At 36.2% G+C, this 21318-nt stretch overlaps 1 protein-coding gene across 8 annotated transcripts in view; it reads right to left on the bottom strand.

Annotated features, from left to right (window-relative positions):
- Window positions 1–21318, bottom strand: part of YAP1 (Yes-associated protein 1) — a 116277-nt gene that overhangs the window by 28045 nt on the left and 66914 nt on the right. For 4 of the 8 annotated variants that reach the window (XM_012659223.1, XM_012659227.1, XM_012659225.1 and 1 more), the window contains exon 4: window positions 8373–8492. In XM_012659223.1, the coding sequence (XP_012514677.1) occupies window positions 8373–8492 (120 nt within the window). The remainder of the gene's footprint in view (window positions 1–8372; window positions 8493–21318) is intronic. The other 4 variants (XM_012659226.1, XM_012659224.1, XM_012659229.1 and 1 more) reach the window with 1 other exon arrangement.

The raw sequence follows: 21318 nt of genomic DNA, 5'->3' as shown, positions 1-21318 counted from the left end.
CTGCTGGCTCCAAGTGCTTACTACATGACCTCAGGGACTGAATCATCTACAAAAAGTTACTATAAATCAGAATAATTTATCTACTTAAGTGTCATTTTCCCCCTTTTTCCTTTTAGTTGTTTTTACTTAAATATGATTTTAATGATAGTTTTTCAGTGAAAATTACTATTTGATTCACAGTAAAAAGCTGTCTCTTACAAAAAGAGCAAAAGGTCTAATGACTATACATCTTTTTACAATCAATATGCATAAGATGTTTCCCAACTAAGTTATGTACCTAAATGACAACGCCATGCCCAAGAATAGTTTTTTTTTACTGAAATAATTCACATAAAATTCACTCTTGTAACAGGTACAATTCAGTAGTTTTTATATATTCATAGAACTGTGCAGCTATCACCACTATCTAATTTTAGAACATTTTCATCACTTCAAAAAGAAACCCCCGTATCTACTGGCAGTTTACTCTATTGCCCCTCCCCCCAGTCCTTGGCATCCACCAACCTACCTTCAGTCTCTGTGGGTTTGCCTATTCTGGATTTCATACAAATGGAATCAAATAATATATGGCCTTTTGTGACTAGCTTCTTTCACTTAATGTTTTCAAGATTCACCCATGTTGTAGTAATAGTATATAACAGTATTACACTCCTTTTTATTGCCAAATAATATTATATCAATATACCATATTTTGGTAGTCTACTCGTCAACAGATGGACATTTGGGTTCTTTTCACTTTTTGGCTATTCTGACTAATACTGCTATGAACATCCATGTGCAGGTTTTTCTGTGGACACATGTTCTCAATTCTTTTGCATATATACCTAGGAATGAAATTGCTGAGTCATATGCAAATGTTATGGTTAACTTTTTGAGGAACTGCCAAACTATTTTCCAAAGTGGCTGCATCATTTTTCAATCCCAACAGCAATGTATGAGGGTTCCAGTTTCTCCACATTCTGGGCAACGCTTGTTATTGTCTGTCTTTTTTATTTTAGCCATCCTAATGGGAGTTAAGTGATAACTCACTGTGGTTTTGATTTGCATTTCCCTAATGACCAACATGTGGGCACAGTTGAGCTGCTCTAAGATCCTGCTTTATAGGTCTTCTCACAAACAAAGTAATCTCTCCCATCATACTTTGCACTTCTCTCCCTTCCAAGCACCCAGCCCCCTCAAAACTGGGTTAAAGTATTCACATCTTTAACTGTGTGATTTCTTCCTGTTTCAACCACCTATCAAAAGACTAGCATAAAAATTCATTGTAATGGTATATTTCAAACAATACGATTGTGGATGGAACGAAATGAAAAAACCCAACCGAACATTTTCTCTTCATCATCTCAGTAAGCAGTTTAGGGTGGGATAGGGAGGTTGCTAAATGAGTGAGGCAGAAAAGGGAGAAAGTGTTAACTAGATTTCAAGCTCTCTGTCCTCAAAGTAAAACCATGTTTTTCCCTCCCACTGTGAAAATAAAGTTTAAAGTCTAGTTTGGAAAGAAAGTTCAGATAATAAGACTGCTGCTCTAAAGAGAAGGGGAGTTGCATTTAAAATATACCTGCCACCATGAATTCACGTTAATGAGTAAACAGGTCCATTAATAACAGCTTCCTTTATAATTTCATTTTATTAATTTTTATGCTCTTTCACTGGGGGAGTTTATAATTTAGAAGAGATATATACCTTAGAGTTTTTACTGATAAACACAAAATTGGTCCTTTCATACAGTCTGTAGTTTGACTGGCTTTTCATCCTTCAAGGTCCCTCTTCCTAAAAGCCTTCCTTGACCACCAAGGTGCAAGTAGGTTCCCACCGCCCTACCAATTTCCTTTCACAGTACCTTTTTTATTATGTTTTATTGTACTTAACACATTCTACAACGATTTATTTACTTGTTTAGTAGCTTGTCCCTGACCCGATGGCTAGCACAGTGCCTGGTATGTAATTGGCACTCAAACATTTGTTGAATAAATAAATCTTGAAACAGTTTCTTTCCCTAGTTAGTATTAGTTAGGATGCTATTAGCAATACACAGGAGAATCTCCAAGTTGAAGCAAGCCCACAATTACTTCTAAAATGACCTCAGCAACTAGGGTAGCAGAACAAAATGAGTATTAAACAAAACAAAAAATCTGAACCACTCTCCAATTTGACTTTTCCCTTAGAAATTCTATACTCTCTTTTTCTGTTTCTTGTATCTGAATCTCTGAGCTGGCACAAAAAGTGGCAAACAACTCCAAATGGCTCCTCTTCTCCAGCATATTTTGTGAGATGCTTGTTAATTCAGAGTTAATATAAATAAAACTTGAAACAGTTTTTTTTTAAAAAAATTAAGTAAGGTTTTTTTTGGTGTGTGTTTGATATTAGAGGCTTTAATAACACAAGCCATTATTAGTTTAAATTATCATTCGGTGACTTTGGTGGTCTTCCACTTTTCTTTTTTTTTCAGACAGAGTAAATCACTCTGTCACCCTGGGAAGAGTGCAGTGGTGTCAGCCTAGCTCACTGCAACCTTAAACTCCAGGGCTCAAGCAATCCTCCTGCCTCAGCCTTCTAAGTAACTGGGACTACAGGCATGTGCCCACAACACATGGCTAATTTTTCTATTTTTAGTAGAGATAGGGTCTCACTCTTGCTCAGGCTGGTCTGGAACTCCTGAGTTCAAGCAATCCTCCTGCCTCAACCTCCCAGAGTGCTAGGATTACAGGCCTTAAACTTTTAAGTTTTAAAAATCCTGTGTGAATAATGTATTCATTATGTAAACAAAAACATTTCTTCACAGTATAATTAACTATTTGCATCACAGAAATTACATATCAATTTAAGTTCATTAACATATGTCTACTCACCCTTGGTGAGCAGAGAAATTGTTTACCATAATTAATAAACTATCTTGGTACTATCCCACTGAATTGTTTTTCCTGGCTAACCAAAATATTAATTTTTAAATAAAAACTAAACATTTCAAAAATAAAAAGCTAAGTTTAAAAAAACATACACAGTTGAGACATACTGTACAGGGGAATATAACTAAAGGTGTTTACTTTAGAATATATCCTACTGAATTTACCATAAATTTTTAAAAATGAATAAAACCACAGAGGTCAAGTATTGAACTAATTTTGACATTTATTTCATAATCTTATGTATTAAAATATTCACTTCAGCAAATGCTTGTTTTTTAAGTTAAAATGCAGTGAGGGCAACAATCTCTAACAGTATGTCTTAAATCAGATATTGCTAAACACAGCCTGAAAGTATGCTTCAAATCTGCTTACATTAGACTTTCTATCATGACAACTTTATGGGCATTCTAAATTTTAGAAATAAACTACTAACAATGCACCATCTCTAAGGTAGTAAAGCTGAACCCTGCTAATATGAGCATGTTTAACCTCCTATATGCTTCCAAGAGTTTGAGAGTGTGGACAAAGCTTAAATATCCTACCCAGCACTTCCCACCCCCCATCAGATTTGTCTGCCTGGGCATACTCACCATGTGATAAGGCTTATCTTTAGATTAAAGGTTGAAAGATTTCCCTGTCTCCTCTGCAAAAGTAATTCCCAACTGTGACCAGAGGACCAAAAGTTAAACTTAAATGGTACAATAAATAGTTCAAAACTATCTCTGAAACCTCAACACACTCAAATCAAAAAGGCTATTGAGAAGTAACCTTAAGCAACGGTCCAGAGCAGTTATTGAAGAATTCAAAATCTAGCATATTGTATTCAGTTAATTAAAGACTGAAAATATTGTTAACAGCATTCAGTCTAACCCAGTCAGTCACATTTTACAGATGAGTCAAATTAAGTCAAAAAAAGTTTGGTATCTTTCTGAACCAGTTGGTTACATTGTGATACCAGAAGAACTTGGGTCTCTTGATTCCCAATTCAGTAGGTAATTTTTTCTAAATCATAATTTAATTCAGTTGAATCATGTACATTGTGTAATTACCATATGGAAAAAGGATGCTAGCCTCTAGCATAGATTTGAAAAATGGATTTTTGGCAGGCATAGAAAATGCCAGGTCAGTACAATGTAGTAACTATTTTTCACACTGGATAATGTATGCATAAAACACCATAGAATATCACATTTAAAGAGGTACTGGGTAAAATGAAAGACATGTAGAGGAGGTAAGTGAATTGGTAAAGAGCAGAAAACTCTTAAGACATGAAAAACTGGAGAAACCACAGTTAGAAAAGAACACTGCTGGGATTAGAGCTGTATTCACAAGTGAAGGGACATAAGCTTTTGGATAATAAAAGGAAGCAAATTTTCTGGTCCTTAGAACTTTCCTTAAGTAGAATGGACTATCTTATAATGCAGTAAGTCAGTCAAGGGAAAGGTCAAAGCTGAGAATGAAAGACAATCTCTTAAGAATATGCTAAAGGTGAGGCATGAATTGCATAGATAATTCAACTAAATAGCTTCAAAGTCTGTTCCCAATAAGAGATCTTATAATTCTCCTCTGTAATTAGAAACTCATTACCTTTGGGTAATTTCCTCAAGATGAGTCACAATATAGGATTACAAGAGCATTAACTATTGTCGTCTTCCTCCCTCTGAAATTTCCATGTATCAGTATTGGCATATTAGGTATATTTATAAAAGATTAACTGCATTCAATATAAATTTCTTATTAATTATAGGCATCAAAGTCAAGTTCAGATTTCAGTTTTGTCACTTAACTATATAACCTTGGATAGTTTATGATTTCCCTAGATCTCAAAGGAGCTCAGATTTTGGGAAATATTCCCAACCTCTCCCAGGATTTTTTAAATTTTTTTTTTACTATGTGTTGGTAGTTTGGGGAGTCACAATGACCAAGCGGCTGTATGGCATTTAGTAGGCCAAGGATGTAGAATGCCCTGCAGTGCCCAGAATAGTAGCATTCCCCCACTGAAAAATGCTGATTAGAGGACTCATAAATTCCTTTTCAGGGCCAGATTTTGTAAGGTTTATCGGTTAATAATTTTTAGTTAGCAATAGTTCTTTTCACCTATAAGATACATCTTTTCTTCTCTATCTTAAATAATTCCAAAACCAAATATTGACGGTCCAGGAGCATCAGGAAAGATTTAAAAGAGTTGGCAAGGAAAAAAAAAATCAACAAACAAAAACTTGTTTTTAATGTATGTGGTTTCATCAGGGCTTTTACTGGAAAATATCCTTATGACTGTATTATATAAAACAATAATTCTATAATATACAAGGTAATAAACTTGGACTATTCATGTTTATCAGTACAACATCCCTAGGAAAAAATTCTCTTATGTGTTTATATGAAAATGACTTAATGGCTTTCATAAAACTCAAGGACTCATTTTCTTTAATACAGAGTAAAAACATTCCTAATACAATTCCTTAAAAAATGAAGGAAAAAAAGCCCTTTTTTCTCCAAAGCTCAATAAATATCAGTGCATCCTTATTGCCATTTGATATCACTTCATAATTTGTTACAAATTACTAATTCTCTAAAGCAATCTAAATACCAAAGATATAGTTTTTAAATGTTAAAGAACAAAAAAATCAGATAAAAAAGAACCAATCCACAACTATTTCCTAAAATTATATAGATAATTTATTAACATCAAGTGGGATGTGAAGGACTGACAAATTATTCTAAATACAGTCATGCGTTGCTTAACAACCAAGATGTTCTAAGAAACATGTCATTAGGCGATTTCACTGTCATGCAAACACCACAGAGTGTACGTACACAAACCTAGATGGCATAGCCTACTACACACCTAGGCTGTATGGCATAGCCTGTTGCTCCCAGGCTATAAACCTGTACAACCTGAATACTGTAGGCAATTGTATCACAACAGTTAAATATATGTGTTTCTAAACATATCTAAATACAGAAGAGGTACAGTAAAAAAATGATATTATAACCTACGGGACCACCTGTATATGTGGTCCATCATTGACTGAACCATCATTATGTGGCATATGACTGTATTCTAAATATAATTAATCTTAAAGCATATGACTGCATTCTAAACATAATCTTAAGGCATCTGAAAAAAATAGTAATATAAAAGGTGTTGATGGCTGAAGGAGGTGTAATAAAATTAAGCTTATACAAGGGTGTACATCTCATTCTAAGATGCCAACAGACTCACGTCTATTTGATTTAAGCTGAGAATTGATAACTTTAATATAGATTTCAAGAATATAGGAAAGAAAACTCTACAACCATGAAACCATTTGTTTATGTTTGTACGGCCCAAAGGGTCAGAAATAAGGGGATAGTTTATATTTCTTTGGCAGAAATAAAACATAATCCACTATATAGAACTTCAGATTTCAAGGAAAACTTCAAATCCAGCAGCTAACAGCTTGTCTCTATTTGCTGTCACTCTAGATCAGAGAAACCCACACATTTTTTCTTTGCTGCACCCCCTTCAGTTACATTTGAGCTCTCTGACTGAAAAGGTCTGGAACAGATTAAAAGTCGGGCCACAAAATAAAAAGCTTTGGCATACTGTCAAGCCTGTCTGGAATACACATACACAGTGGGCCCAAAAAGGGAAACTAAATGCAGTTAAGAGAATTTTATGAAACTTTTGAGCATAACTAATTGTAAGCCTGTGTGTACATATGTGTTGGAGGTAGGGAGAGAGTATTCCCCACCCAAAACAAAAGACCAAGCTGTATGTGTAATCAACAGATCTATTTAAGCTCATAACGAAGTTGTTTTATTTCACCATTTTAACAGAAACTACTTTAAAAAAAAAAAAAAAAAAAGCTTTGTTCTAATTTCTGATCTTTGCAGTTAGTAAAGAGGTAATCATCATCTTCCATAACCTTATGTTAGGGGGAAAAAAACTACTGCACCATTCTTTAAAATTCCCAAAATGTGGACAAATTGAATTCATGTCATTAAAGATGATTTAAGGAAACATGGCTGTTATTGTTTCAGTCCATACAAATGGCAACATTTATTAAATTCTCTGCCTTACTTGGTTTCCTCCTTCAACCACAAGGGCTTATTCAAATACTAAAGAGAATCTGAAGTTGCAAATTATTAACATGCCACATTACTTTTTTAACACCCAAACAGGTCTTGAAGCTCAAAAGGCCAGCATTTAAACCAAACCGGGTATCTGTCAAAATGACAGTCTCTGCGCCCTGACCCCACCTTTGATTTTATTTGAATAGGAGGTTCAGTCAGTCCATAAAGCTAACCAGTCAGTCAGTTCAGGGCAAACCCAAATATTGTTTTTTTTAAGGTATACATAAGACACAGGAGAACTGTTCGTAATGTTCCTGACAGGGAAGTTATTTTACCCAACCAGCTCCAAGATAGAGTTTTTCTTTTTCTTTTTCCCCCCAGGGTTGTGTTTTGATGGCATTCATAGAGTTAATTCCTTTTTCCCCGTAAGGGCCCCACAGTTGTTGTTAGGTCAACCCCTGTAAAGCTTCAAAGGTTCTGAGTCCCCTCAGTCTGACCTACTCAGTGATCTGCACATTGTTTTCATTTAGCTGCATCTAGTCCAAGAAGAAAGTTTCAAAACCACAATTATCTGCTCCTTTCTAGATTCTTTTTCCATGGCTTTGGAAAAATATCTCTGAAACTCAAATGAATAAACTGAAAACAGCAAAAGAAAAAAATTCTACATATATATAAATACATGTAGATAGATAAAAAGGTACTGAAGAACCAGAATATCCTTATCAAAATGTATACATTTGGGAGGGGAGAGTTCATTTGTGCAAATGGTGATTTATTCTTGTAAATCTGGAGGGGAATATGGTTTGCTTTTTGTTTCCTAAATGAAAAAACAAGAAAAGGACTTTTATTTTAAAGAGAGAAGGAAAGACGCAGAGACGGAGACAGAGTAGAAAGAAAGAGGGGGAGGGAAGGGAAATTGCTTTCACTGGACCGTTTCTGGGGCGATACCCACCCACTCCCCACCCAGGATGGGAAACACGACAATACCCAGGTACAGATGGTACGCATCACTCACAGAAGTTAAGCATAAGCAGACACCAGGTCACTGACAAAAGCCGATATTCCAGGTTTTAGATGTTGCATGACAGCCTGATTATTACTGCAGCTAAAAAGATCACTTTAAATAAGATCACTGTCTCCCCCAAAATGTGAAAGGAAGAGTGATTCCGGCTAGTCAGCCACTACAATATTCCCCCACCCTAACCCAAGGAGCCCAGGCTAAAAACTTGATTTAAATATAAATCTCTCAAGTTTTAAATGAGAAGTATAAAAATAATACTAGTAAAAGTTGGGTGGGCAGTCATTGTCTAATACTATAAACCAATGCAATTTTATTTAAATGTGCTTTCCCAAATTTACATACAAAAAATAGTAATTAAAAATATCTAAAAAGGTTTTGAGATGAACCTTTACCAAAACGAGGGTCAAGCCTTGGGTCTAGCCAAGAGGTGGTCTTGTTCTTATGGTTTATATAGTAAATTTCTCCATCCTGAGTCATGGCTTGTTCCCATCCATCAGGAAGAGGACCTATAATACAGAAAAAAAATCATGGTTGGTTTTTATTTGGTGTACCTAAAAAAAGTGGGAGGGGTGCTAATTTAAAAAGAAAACACATCTTGACATAAAGCAACTCATTAAAACAGATGTAAGCCTGTGTTCAGAGAAGAAAGGTAAACCTATATACCTGATTCTTCTCCACTAAAAAGAAACCACCAAATAATAAAATCAACATCTCTAAAGACACAAATTAAAAAAAAAAAAGATTTTCAAAAAATCCTTTTGGAAGTCATGACCAAAATAATTATTATTACTGTTAATACAAGACATAAAAGTGCTTGCAGCTCAGGGACCACCCACCAATCTAGTTTTGTGACAGTACCTTCCTAGGAACTCGAAGTTCTTTAATAAGGAATACATGCAAGTGTTCTCAGAATATCTAAAGTATCACCATAAACATACTATTTAATATTATATAAAGCACACTTTAGCTAAAACTGCCAAGCTCCATTTATTTCACTCTTCATGTGACTGGCTCACGTCGGGAAAACTGTAATATCAAAAACTATAGCCTAAATAAGGCTTATTTTTAAGTAGACCAGAGATTGCTAGGAGGTGGGGATTGTGGTTAGAGGTTTAAGTTTTCTGGAAGCTTGGAAAGGAGCAGCAGTGCTAAAGCTTTTGGAAGGCAAATTACTCGGGAAGAAAATGGGGAAAGATACCATTTCAAAGTTGTAGAGTGAGGAAACATCATCTGAGATGGGACTGAAGTTCAGTTAACTAAAAAGATTTTTCTACTTCTATGGGAGTAGGGAAGCAAGATGATTGTTTTTAGGAGGTAACAGCAATGAAAAGAGAGGCCCAGAATAAATTACTAAAGTATTTAAACATATTTTTTCTTTATCTCCTTGTCTCTCCCAACCCCCCAACTTCCCATTACCACCAGGAGTCAGGAGAGGCAAGGCAAGAGGTATAAACTGAAACAGAGTCTAAGTATACTACCAAAATCTTTCCTTCTGTGGACTAACATGAATTGAGTACTTACCATGTGCCACTGTTCTATGTATATTATGGACATTAACTCATTTAATTCTTACAACAAATGACATAAGCAGTAGTACTATTTATTCCAATGAGGAAATCAAGGCACAAAATGGTTAAGAGTCTGGTACAAGATCACAAAGCTGGTTGGTATCAGGGATGATACTCAAACCCAGGCAGCTGATTCCTGACTGATGATCACTATTCATGGCTATACTTCTTTTCATTCATCTCCCAAATTCAAGACTATCCTGTGCAAAAATGGAACAAGTTCCTTCTTTCTATATTGGCAGTCCAAGCCAGCCTCATGGGCAATGCTGAATAAGTAACTTTGGTTAAACTGACCACTCACAAAAGGCCTATGGGACCCAAAAAGCCCTAATTTTAGGCCAGTTTCATTGGTATTAGGAACAGATCAATTTGCTACTGTATTGTCAAAAGTCTGTTTTAATGGGGCAAAATCCTGTTAGGAAATGCAGATGTGTGGAATTGGAGTGGTCCGTATGTCTAGGATCCATAGGGGGAAGCCTCCCACCCCCTGTCCTGGATGTGGAGTGCTACACAATGCTAACCAAGTTTAGAGTTAGAATTTGCTATAGGCACCCTAAGTTTACTAAAAGGTGAATGGGAAGCGAAACTGTTTAACAGCAAAACTGTTAACATAACACATAAACACACACACATATAAAGCGTTTCTCACTCTCCTTCACTGTCACTTTGGGCTCTATTTTTCCTCTAGGAAGACGAAACTCTAAAACTGAAAAGTAATGGTTTGCTACTAAAGATGGCTTAATTATAAAATGCTTTTGAAAATCAAGTAACTATGTTTAAAATTTAAGTTCGTAAAATATCACATGACTACATGATGGTGATGAGCAAGTCAACAGTAGTCACTGAGTGCTTTTGGGAGCCTCAACTTGACTACCCTAAGAGACCTCATTATAGCCTTCAAATCTGCTTGACTGTATGGATTTTGTTTTAAAGATGGGGATCTTCCTCTGTCACCCAGGCTGGAGGACAGTGTGTGATTGTAGCTCACTGCAGCCTTGAAATCCTGGTTTCAACCGATCTTCCCACCTTAGCCTCCCAAGTATTAATAGCTGGGATTACAGGTGAAAGCCACCATGCTGGCTCCTATCTTTTGTTAATGGCATCACTTTCCACTTCAGTTGAGTTAGAAACACAAGAGCTAGCTTGGATACAAACCAATCTTTCCCACCTGTTGCACTCATTCCATACTGTAGATTCCATTTACATTCTGATTGGTTTGCCCCAGTCCACCTCTAAGAACTCAGCTATCAATACTTACGGGCTCTTTTTCTTAAGTACTATAGAGCTTCCTTCCTCAGTGACTAATTTCTCATCTCTCCTCACTCCAGTGTCCTCTATCAAACAGCCACCATGGTTTTCTTCTTAAAATACTTTCTAATCAACTTCTATGTCACTGATTTGCCCTACTAAAAAACATTTCTATTGCTTTCTACCATCAAGAGGAAAATGCCCAAATCCTTTACCAGATGGACTCACTTAAGTCTTCAGAATCCCAATTTTCCCACCAGCTTTTCACAAAATCATACCATCTTCTTGTACATGCTGTTCCCATTGTCAGACATCTTGCACCCCCAAAAAACTCTCATTCATCCTGTAAGAGACAGCTCAGATGTCACCTCTTCAATTCAATCTTTCCAGATTACCTCAGACAAAAATTAGTTTCTTCTTCTATTCTCTATTAACATTTAACATAGGACTGTAATTACTTGTTTACATGTTTGTTCTGGTAACGACTAGGTCACTCATCTTTACAAATCTGTAGGCTAATTCCTGAGTAGTTGCTTAATAAATGTTTAATGGCAGAATGAATGTCCAGCCTTTTAAGTAATACTCTGAACTTTCTATAAATAAGATTAAAATCATGTAGTATATATATTATTTTCAATTAACATGTTTCTAAACAGAATGAAAATGACAGATGTTATTAGTCTAGTGTCTTTCACCCTTAAACTTTTGTTTGAGTTAATTTTTACAGTTTGTTTAAATAAAAAAAATAAAATAAACCCTTTAAACATTGCAGAAATGCATAAAGGAAAGCAAAAGTTCCCTGAAATCCACTCCCTAGCTGGAAAACGGAACAATTTCCATTTTTGTGCCATGCTTCTGGAATTTTTTCCTGTGCACAATCTGTAACACATGCATACACACTGGTGTGTGCTCTACCTGTACCATTCCTGCTTTATTCACTTAATATACTATGAGCATCTTTTCTTGACACAACACATTCTTTTTTAATGGCTTCATAGATCCTACCGTATCGATATCCTAAAATTCATTTATCCCCTTCTCCAGCATTGGATATCAAAGCTGTTTCTAAGTTTTTTTCCGTTATAAATAGCAGTGCAACACACAACCCATGGGGCAGTTATGGCAGCAGCTCCTCCATCATTAGTTCCATTACCACCATCACATCACGATGACACTGTTACATTTAAACTCACACAGTGGCTCCATTCACTGGGTCCTATTCTCATCCACATTATACAGATGTGGATTATACACATTATACAGTGTCACAGATGAACAGTGACGCTCAAAGAGGTTTAGTAACAAGGTAGACAGTTAAGTTTTGAGCCAGGACTTGAACCCAGGTAGTCTGATTTTAGAGCTTCTGCTTTCATTTTAACCCATACAATATGCTGCTTCCTAAAGATATAAATACATCCTTCCAAAACTTACGCTAGTGTGTCCACAGATTAAATTCTCAAAGTGGAATAGTGACTTTATGTTTTATACCCAAGTCTTAATCATTAAGTATTAATTTCACTAAAAAAAAATTTCAAAAATTAAATTCAGGAAACTTTTTACCAATACGGTTCTATAATGTAAACAATCAGAAACAAACCTCTACCACAAATTTCGGATAGGAATATATAAAGGAGAAATGAGCTTAGTACAAATCAATAGTGTAGTGACTGTTGCTTATTTTCTCATCATATTCCCAATTAGAGAATTAAAGGTGTATATAAAATAATTATACAAATAACTTTGTGAGCACTCAAATTTATACCGAAGTATATATGCCAAACAGAAAAGAACACTTTATATTTATTTATGTCTTTCATTTAACACTCTCTGGGTAAAAATATAATGTTATGTGGAGAGATGGCCCCAAATAGGATGGATGCTTTCTTTATATTGAAAGAAAGTAGATCAAAGGCAAGGACTAGATTAGGAAAGATAATCTTTAAATAGCTTTGCTACAGCAAAGTAAACAATCAACAAAGTGAAAAGACAACCTAAAGAATGGGAGAAAATATTTGCGGACTACTCATCCAATAAACTACTGGATTAATATATAAGATACACAAGGAACTGAAATATCTCAACAGCAAAAAAAAATAAATGGACAAATGACCCGAAGACATATTTCTCAAAATATGACATACAAATGGCCAATAAATATATGAAAAAATGCTCAACATCATTAGTCATCAGAAAATGCAAATCAAAATCACAATGAGGTATCATCTCACCCCAGTTAGGATGGCTACTATCAAAAAGACAAAAACAAATGCTGGGCAGGATATGGAGAAAAGGGAACTCTTATTACACTGTTAGTGGGAATATAAATTATTAGTAGTACAATCACATGGAGAAAAGCATGGAGAGGTCCCTCAGAAAAACTACAACACAACTTCCATATGATCCAGCAATGCCACTACGTGGAATTTATCCAAAGGAAAGGGAATAATTTTATTGGAGAGCCATGTGCACCCTCATGTTTACTGCAGCACTGTTCACAATAGCCAAGATATGGAAATCATAGGTATCCAACAACAGGTGAATGGATAAAGAAAATGTAGTATATATACACTATGGAATACTATTCAGTCATTAAAAAAATGAAATCCTATCATTTGTGGCAATGGAACTGGAGGACATGATGTTGAGTGAAACAAGCCAGGAACAGAAAGTTAAACACTACATGCCGTAACTTCTATGCAGAGGCTAAAAAAAATTGATCTCATAGAAGGAAGAAATAGAACCAAGGATACTAGAGGTTGAAAAGGGAAGGGCCGGGAGAGATTTGTTAAAGGATACAAAATTAAAGCCAGACAGGAGGAATAAAACTCCAGTGTTCTATACCACTTTAGGATGACTACAGTTAACAATAACATATAGTTTCAAATAGTTAGAAGGAGGATACTGACTGTTTCCAACACAAAGAAATGATAAATGTTTGAGATGATGGATATGCTAATTGCCCTGATCTGATCACCACACATTATATGTATCGAAACATGACTATGTACTCCATGAATATGTAAAATTACTATTTGTCAATTAAAAAATCTAAAAATAAATAAATAGCTTTGCATCACATTGAATCTTTGGTAGTAAAATTAAGATGGAGAAAACTGAAAAGAAACAAACCTTCAAGATTTAATGGAACAGTATAGATCTAGGTTTTACTCACACACAAAAAATTTTTAGTCAAATGTTCCTTAGAAGAAATTCAGTGACTTGATTCTTAATGCAGGATTCTAAGTCACCCTGTTAGACTAAGCTACCTGTTGAATAGCCATGAAAAGGAAAGAAAGTATGACTGATAATGTTTTCTGAATCAAGTTACACAGGCTACTGAAAGTCTGATTTAAACAACTGTTTGGACTAGAGTTAGAATGGAGAGTCCAAAGGGGGAAATCTGAAGTTCCCACAAAAATAAATTTTTAAGAAGACATCACAGGGATAGATCAAAATAATCTTAAAATGCCTTTAAATTCACTTTATATTCTGATTTTAGTGTGTCATAAATACTGTAACTTTTCCAATATGGAGTTTATAAAATGAAGTATATTTTAGTGGCAATATTTACTTAAGATGATCAAAAACAGTGCCCTCAAACTTTAGAATGCATCAGAATCACCTGGAAGGTTTGTTAAAAGCACATGCTGCTGAGTCCCAACCCTACACTTTCTGATTCAGTAGGTCAGGGGTTGGGCCTGAAAATTCCCAGATGATGCTGATGCTGCTGGTCTAAGGAACGCACTTTGAGAACCACTGATTTAAAATAACCATATAGAATTCTTTAGCTGGTAAAGCAATGCCTCTTGAATTTATCTAACTTACTCACAACTACATCTATTCACTGTTAGGCACTTCGGAGATAAATCTATCAACATCTGGGTATGGTTCACTGCCACATCTGCTAGGATGAGGCAAATAGTTCCCATTTATCAGGATAAAGCATTCATAAGATAGGTGGCACTTATTCTTAAAAAACAAACAAACAAAAAACTTGAATGGCCCCCAAGCTATTATTATGAAGAAACAGACAAAACAAAATTCATTTCACAACTGTCCCCCAATGATCAGATGGAAATGAGGAATAGGTGTTGGGAGGTAAATTGAGAACTCTTCACTTTCTCAATGCAAATAAGGAACAGCACTTTCTCTGTGCTGCCAGAATATTTTCCTTATACCTATATCACAGCATTTATCATATTTTTTTTTTTTTTTTTTGAGACAGAGTCTCGCTGTGTCACCTAGGGCTAGAGTGCCATGGTATCAGCCTACCTCAGAGCAACCTCAAACTCCTGGGCTCCAGTGATCCTCTTGCCTCAGCCTCCCGAGTACCCGGGATTACAGGCACCATGCCCGGCAAATTTTTTTTTTTTTCTATTTTTGATTGTTTGGCTAATTTCTTTCTATTTTTAGTAGAGACGGGGTCTCGCTCTTGCTCAGGCTGGTCTCAAACTCCTGAAATCAAGCAATCCTCCGGCTTTGGCCTCCCAGAGTGCCAGGATTACAGACATGAGCCACTGCGCCCAGCCTATCATACAGTATTATTTTCATTATATGTGTTTTCTTCCAGGCTAGACTGGAAGGCTTAGTGTGTGTGTGGACAGGGCCGAATAAGCAAGGAATGAGGTACAGTGGTTCACTTAAGTTTTTATGATCAAGAATCTACTAGAAAACTTTTCATTTCAACTAGTAAAGAGATGAATGAGTAACATTTAACAGAGATTACCATTACTAACTGGTAATTTCAATTCCCTGGAATTTATGGTCAGAATGGACGATAAACGTTTGTATCCCAATTCACTTTTACATACTCTAAAGTTAGGCCCTTAGACATGAAAAGACATGGCAGTTTTTCAAGGCTGGGTTATCATGCCTGACCACCACACCAAAGCCTGTTGGGGAAGAAGAGAAGATAAAAAATAGGCCCTATATCAAGAAGAGAGAGAGAAAAAAGGCCAGCATTTTAATGAGATGCAACAAGGGGGAGAAATCTGAATTAGGATGAGTAAAAGAAAGCGGTAGGATACAACTAAAATAATTCATAATTTAGAATTACTTATCCTTGGGGCAAATAAGTTTTTATGTAGGATTTACTACTTCTACTGCTTGATTGATAACTTATCTACTATAGCAAATATTAACTTCCTGCAATATTTTTAAAACAAATAAAATACCCTATGTCATAATACTGAAGATGATTCAACATTGACTTCCTGCTCTTGCCTAAGGACCCTCTTGCATTAGTAATGACTAACTAAAAACCATTTGCAACGTCTACTCAAACAAGAAAATCTTGACTAACTGAGATCAACCTCTTCCTCTCACCTGCCCCACAATTCAGGAATAAAGAAGTCACCCAGGACACTGAAAGTTTACTAAACACACCCTGAGTGGTTCAAAGTACAGGACTATCAAGTAGTAGTTTCCTTAGTACATAAGAGGAGTAGCTGGAAAAGTAGATTCAGTGATCTTTTAAAGGAACCTAATTCTAAAATTCTGACCAATTTTGGTATTGAAATTCTGGTCTCATGTATTTATGATGAGTCACAAACTGTTCTTACTATATGCAAGGCACTGTTCTAAGTTCTTTGTAAACAAATATTAACTCATTTAATAACCTCATGACGTAGGTTCTATTATTATCCCCACTTTATAGATGAGGAAACTAAGGCAAAGAAAAGTTAACTTGGCTAAGATCACCCAGACCAAGTTAATAAGTGGCAGAGCTGAGATTCAAACCCTGACAGTTTAGCTCTCCAGAACCCATGCTCTTGAGTACTACACAAACGGTAATAACAAGTTGTTTTCTTTTTAAAAATATTTTCCTGGGACTTTCATGAAATTCCATGGCTTCAGTCATATACATGTAGATGACTCTCGTATCTTTTATGCCTCTCACAGGGTCACTAGTCCTTCTCCTCTACAAACTGGACATTGACACTTCACAAAATGTGTCCCCATATTTTGAGTAGGTTTTACTTTGAAACACCATTTGCATTTATCTCTTAAATAAAACTTTAAACTAAATTTTCACATTTCCGTGACTAAATTTTAGCGAGTAGTCTCCAAACTGGTATTATTCAACTCCAACATTAAACTCTGTATGTACCATAAGATCATCTTGCCTCACCTCCTCTGAGGAAGTAAGTAGTTCTCAGATTCAGAGCTTCCTAATTCTCACAGGAAAAATTCTCAAATTTTTAGTGGGTTATCCTCTACAGTCCAGCATTACATAGCACTACATAGGTATAGAAAGCATCCAACACGTCAGGTTCTGCCTATTCCTCCATGATCGTTTCACACTACCCATTCAATCTTCTTTCAGTCCCCCAAACTTCTCTTCCTCTCCCTGCTCCAGAACCTTCAAAAGTGCAGTTGCTCCCTGCAGGAACTTTTTTCTCCACCCTCTTTTCTTAGCTAAGTCCTACTCATCCCTTCTTCCACTTTGAATACCACTTCCTCCTGATGCCTTGCCTACGTATGGTTTCCTCTCATACTGCATCAGGTGCCTTCTCTTTAGTAAGATGCTTCCATCACTTTATTAATTCAGTAATTATAATTTAGTAATTTAGTCCTCCCAGTTGCATGGCTTGTTCACTCTTGTCTTTCTAGTACCTAGCAGTGTCATGCCTTTCCACCTCACTTACATTCTCAATGTGCCCACCCCTCAGAGCCTGCCTCCTCCTAGCCTCCATTGCTTTCAATCCTTGAAATTCTACTCTACTCTTTTTGTGAAGCTTTTCTCGATTCTGTCCCACTCTTCCCCACCTATAAGTTGAAACCGCACTTGTTTTGATTTCTTGAGTACTTGTGACATATTGTCTTATGTTCACCCTTTTACACTGAGTTTAACTATAGGCTATGTGGGTATTATGGGAAGAACTTATCATTCTGCCCTAGAATACAGAAAAAAAATTCTTTTTTTTAATGAGTAGGTTTACACGATTTTGCAAGGTTGCTCAGGACAAAGATGGTAACATTTATTAGAAACTACGCCAGGTTAGTTTGTGTTATTTTGGTCTGCAACCTGTACAGACTTGTGACTTTACAAATATACAGAAACTACACATATTCAAAGGAGTCTGTTTACAGAAGTCTGCCATAAAATATAAATACCTGAAATTCATATGCTTAACTATGTAAGCCCTAAATAATCTTTAATAAAGTTCCACCCACACTACTAAAATTTTTAGGTAGACACAATGGAAAAAGTCATCATATATAAATTTGAGGAACTTTTAAATACAGTCATGTGCTGCATAATGTTGTTTTAGTCAACAATGGACTGCATATACAATGGTGGTTCCATAAACTTATACTAGAGCTGAAAAATTCCTATTGCCTAGTGACACTGTAGCTGTCATTAACCTTGTGGTGCAATGCATTGTCTTTTCCATGTTTAGATATACAAATACTTACCATCATGCTACGATTGCCTACAGTATTCAGTGTAGGCACTGTACAGGTTTGTGGCCTAGGAGCAATGGGCTATACCATATAACTTAGGTGTGTAGTAGGCTATACCATTTCCAGGTTTGTATAAATACACTCTATGATGTTTATGTCTGCACAATGATGAAATCACCTAACGACCCATTTCTCAGAATACATCCTGGTTGTTAAGTGGTGCATGACTGTATTACAACTCCAAACATGGGATAACAAATGCATTTATTGAAGAAAAAGTAGTTTATAAAACAAGTTTTGGATAAAAAAACACAGTATTTTTCTTCTGGTTTCCCAAGTAATTGTTTTATTCTCTGGGGGGAACCTGTGGCCTTCTAGGTCCTTAAGTGCAGTCTTTTGACTGAAGACAAATTTTACAGAACAAATTCTTTTATTAAAAGGGGTGCAGCAGAGAAAGAGCTTTTCTTGCCTCCTCTGATGTTTAAAAGAGAACCATCTTAAAATCAGAAGGCTGCAGGTTCCCCATCCCTGATTGAAAATCGGCTTCAAGCAAACAAATGCAAGAGTGGTGGCCAGCCCATTTGCCTGCCCTTTAGTTCAGGTGTTCCCATGTATTATAGGTAGCTAGAAGATTCTACCACCAAACTACTAGAACATGCTGATGAGTCCAAACCCCTTCTAAAGCACAATGGACAGTGTGACTGATTATGACAAAACTCTAGACCATACATCCGGAAGCCTCAGGTTGGAATCCTGGCACTACTACTTAACCTGCACTCTACTCATTAGTATACTGTGTGCCCCAATTACTGTGCTCATGTCTCCTTTATAGCAGATGCCTCATTGTACCCTAACCATTTGTCTGCACCCTTCTTTTCTCAGCAGGCTCAACAAAAGTCTCAACTTCAAGAGCTTAGAGTCTTTGTTTCTCCAGGGCTTCGTACTGCCAGCAAACATAAAAGTTTGAGCTGAAATGATTGAGAACTTATCTATGGAAAGAATGATTGGTCTTGGTCAAGTTAAAATCTCTCATATCCTTAGTTTGTGCTTTTATAAATCATAGATTTAAAAAGTAGATAACTTTTTTGCAGAGTTTTTACATTAAATAAATGTCATGCAATGATGGAGTCATTCATTTGTATTAGGAACTCAGTAACAGTTTCATTTCAGCCTATAATAGAAACAATATAAAAAAAGATCTCTAATGTTATTTCTATGGCTTTACACTTAAACCATTCAAAAGTCTTCTATCTGTACAGTCATGGACCAACAGTATCAGCATCATCTGGAAACTTATTAGAAATGCAGAATCTCAGGTCCCATTTATTCCTCCTGAATCAGAATTACATTTGAACAAATACCTAGGTGATTCCTCTACACGTTACAAATTGAGATGCACTACTCTAGAATATAGGAGACTGATATGTTCACTTGTTTGACTAAATCTTTTATAGAACTACCACTAACTCAAACTTTACAAATATAGCAAACGTGCCATTCACCAGGTTACTTGGTTAAAAGAAAATCTATGACACATTATAAATAAAATTAAATATGATTTTAGTCTTATATTCAACTCTAGAAGACAGCATAAGTTAGAGACCAACTATAAAGGATTTAGATTCAGACAGACGGGTTCAAACCTTGGATCCAATATTTAATTAGTTTTCTAACCTTGGGCAAATTCCTTAACTGGCTTGATGCTCACTTTCCTTATCTATAAAATGGAGGTGAATATTCACTGGATTGTCGAGAGGTTTAAAGAACAAAGTGCTTGACACAGGTCATGGCTCATAGGAGGTGCTTAAAAGTGAATTTCCTCCTCTTTCCTGGAATAGTTCTATGATTTGTGTCCAATAATACATTTAACTTTATTAAAATTCATGTATAATATATATAAAGGGACAGGTTTAAATATAAGAAAAAGAGGGACTGGGTCTCAAAGATCAATGACCAGGTAACAAAAATAGGGAAAACCACAGGGGAAGACCCCTATAGAAAAGTTGTATTTTTGATGGTGTCCTAAAGTTTTCAGGATAAGGCTCAAACTTCTCAGCTAGCTTATCACACAAAGGCATTCTGAGGATGTCTTCGGCCTCATATCCCCACCATTTTGCCACTAGTTATATGGTGCTAGGGATTTTAAGCCTCAGCAACTGCTCAAACACTGCTAGCTACTTTTACCTTCCCTTCCTTTTTCTTCATCAAACTTAACTCCAACTCATCCACTAAAACTCAGGTGCTGAACACAACCACACCACCATCCCCACTTTGGTCATCCTCTCCCCTGGTATATTACAACTGCCCCCTAACTAAGCTCCCTATTTTTATTTATTTATTTATTTTTTTTAGAGATGGAGTCCCGCTCTGCTGCCCAGGCTGGAGTGTAGTGGTGTAATTATTGCTCACTGCAGTCTTGAACTCCTGGACTCAAGCAATTCTCCCATCTCAGCCTCCCGAGTAGCTGGGAGTACAGGCATGAGCCCCTGCACATGGCCCTAAAACCTCACTACTTTTAAAAAACTTACTCAGACCATGTCACTCCTCTATTCAAAACCTACAAGAACCTATGTAATGTGGTCTCCATGGTGCCTTTCACTGACTCTACTTTAGCTGCAGTGACCCCCTTGCTTTTCCCCAAACATGCCTTAGGGCCTTTGAACTGACTATTGTGTTATGTATGGAACATTCCTCCCCTTTACCCCTTATATTCACAAGGCCCTCACCATCAGTTCATTCACATTTCCGTAAAAAAGACATCAATTACAGAGGCCTCCACTGGAAAGGCTATCAAAAACATCATCTCCCTCCATCCCCAGCCAATCACTCTGACCCATAACTGGCTTTTCTTCCTTCCACTTTTAACTATTTGACACATTGTCTATTTGTTTATATTCTTTATTCTCATGAGTTAGAATAGTGCCTGGCACACAGTAAGTATTCCATATTGTTTGAGGGAAACAATGAACCTCCGCCTCCTTAAAGAAGTCTTTACCATTCTCCCTCCCCACTACTGACTCATGTGTTCCTCCCTCTCTACAGTCTCAGAACTCAGTACACAACACCTGCCATAACATTTATGATTATATAGAGTTTGTCGTAACTCTGC

This window comes from Propithecus coquereli, unplaced genomic scaffold (genome assembly GCF_000956105.1).
Source record: "Propithecus coquereli isolate 6110/MARCELLA unplaced genomic scaffold, Pcoq_1.0 Scaffold6, whole genome shotgun sequence".
Lineage (NCBI taxonomy): Eukaryota > Metazoa > Chordata > Mammalia > Primates > Indriidae > Propithecus > Propithecus coquereli.
The sequence above is the reverse complement of the archived record's forward strand: the minus strand, read 5'-3'. Positions and strand labels throughout refer to the sequence as shown.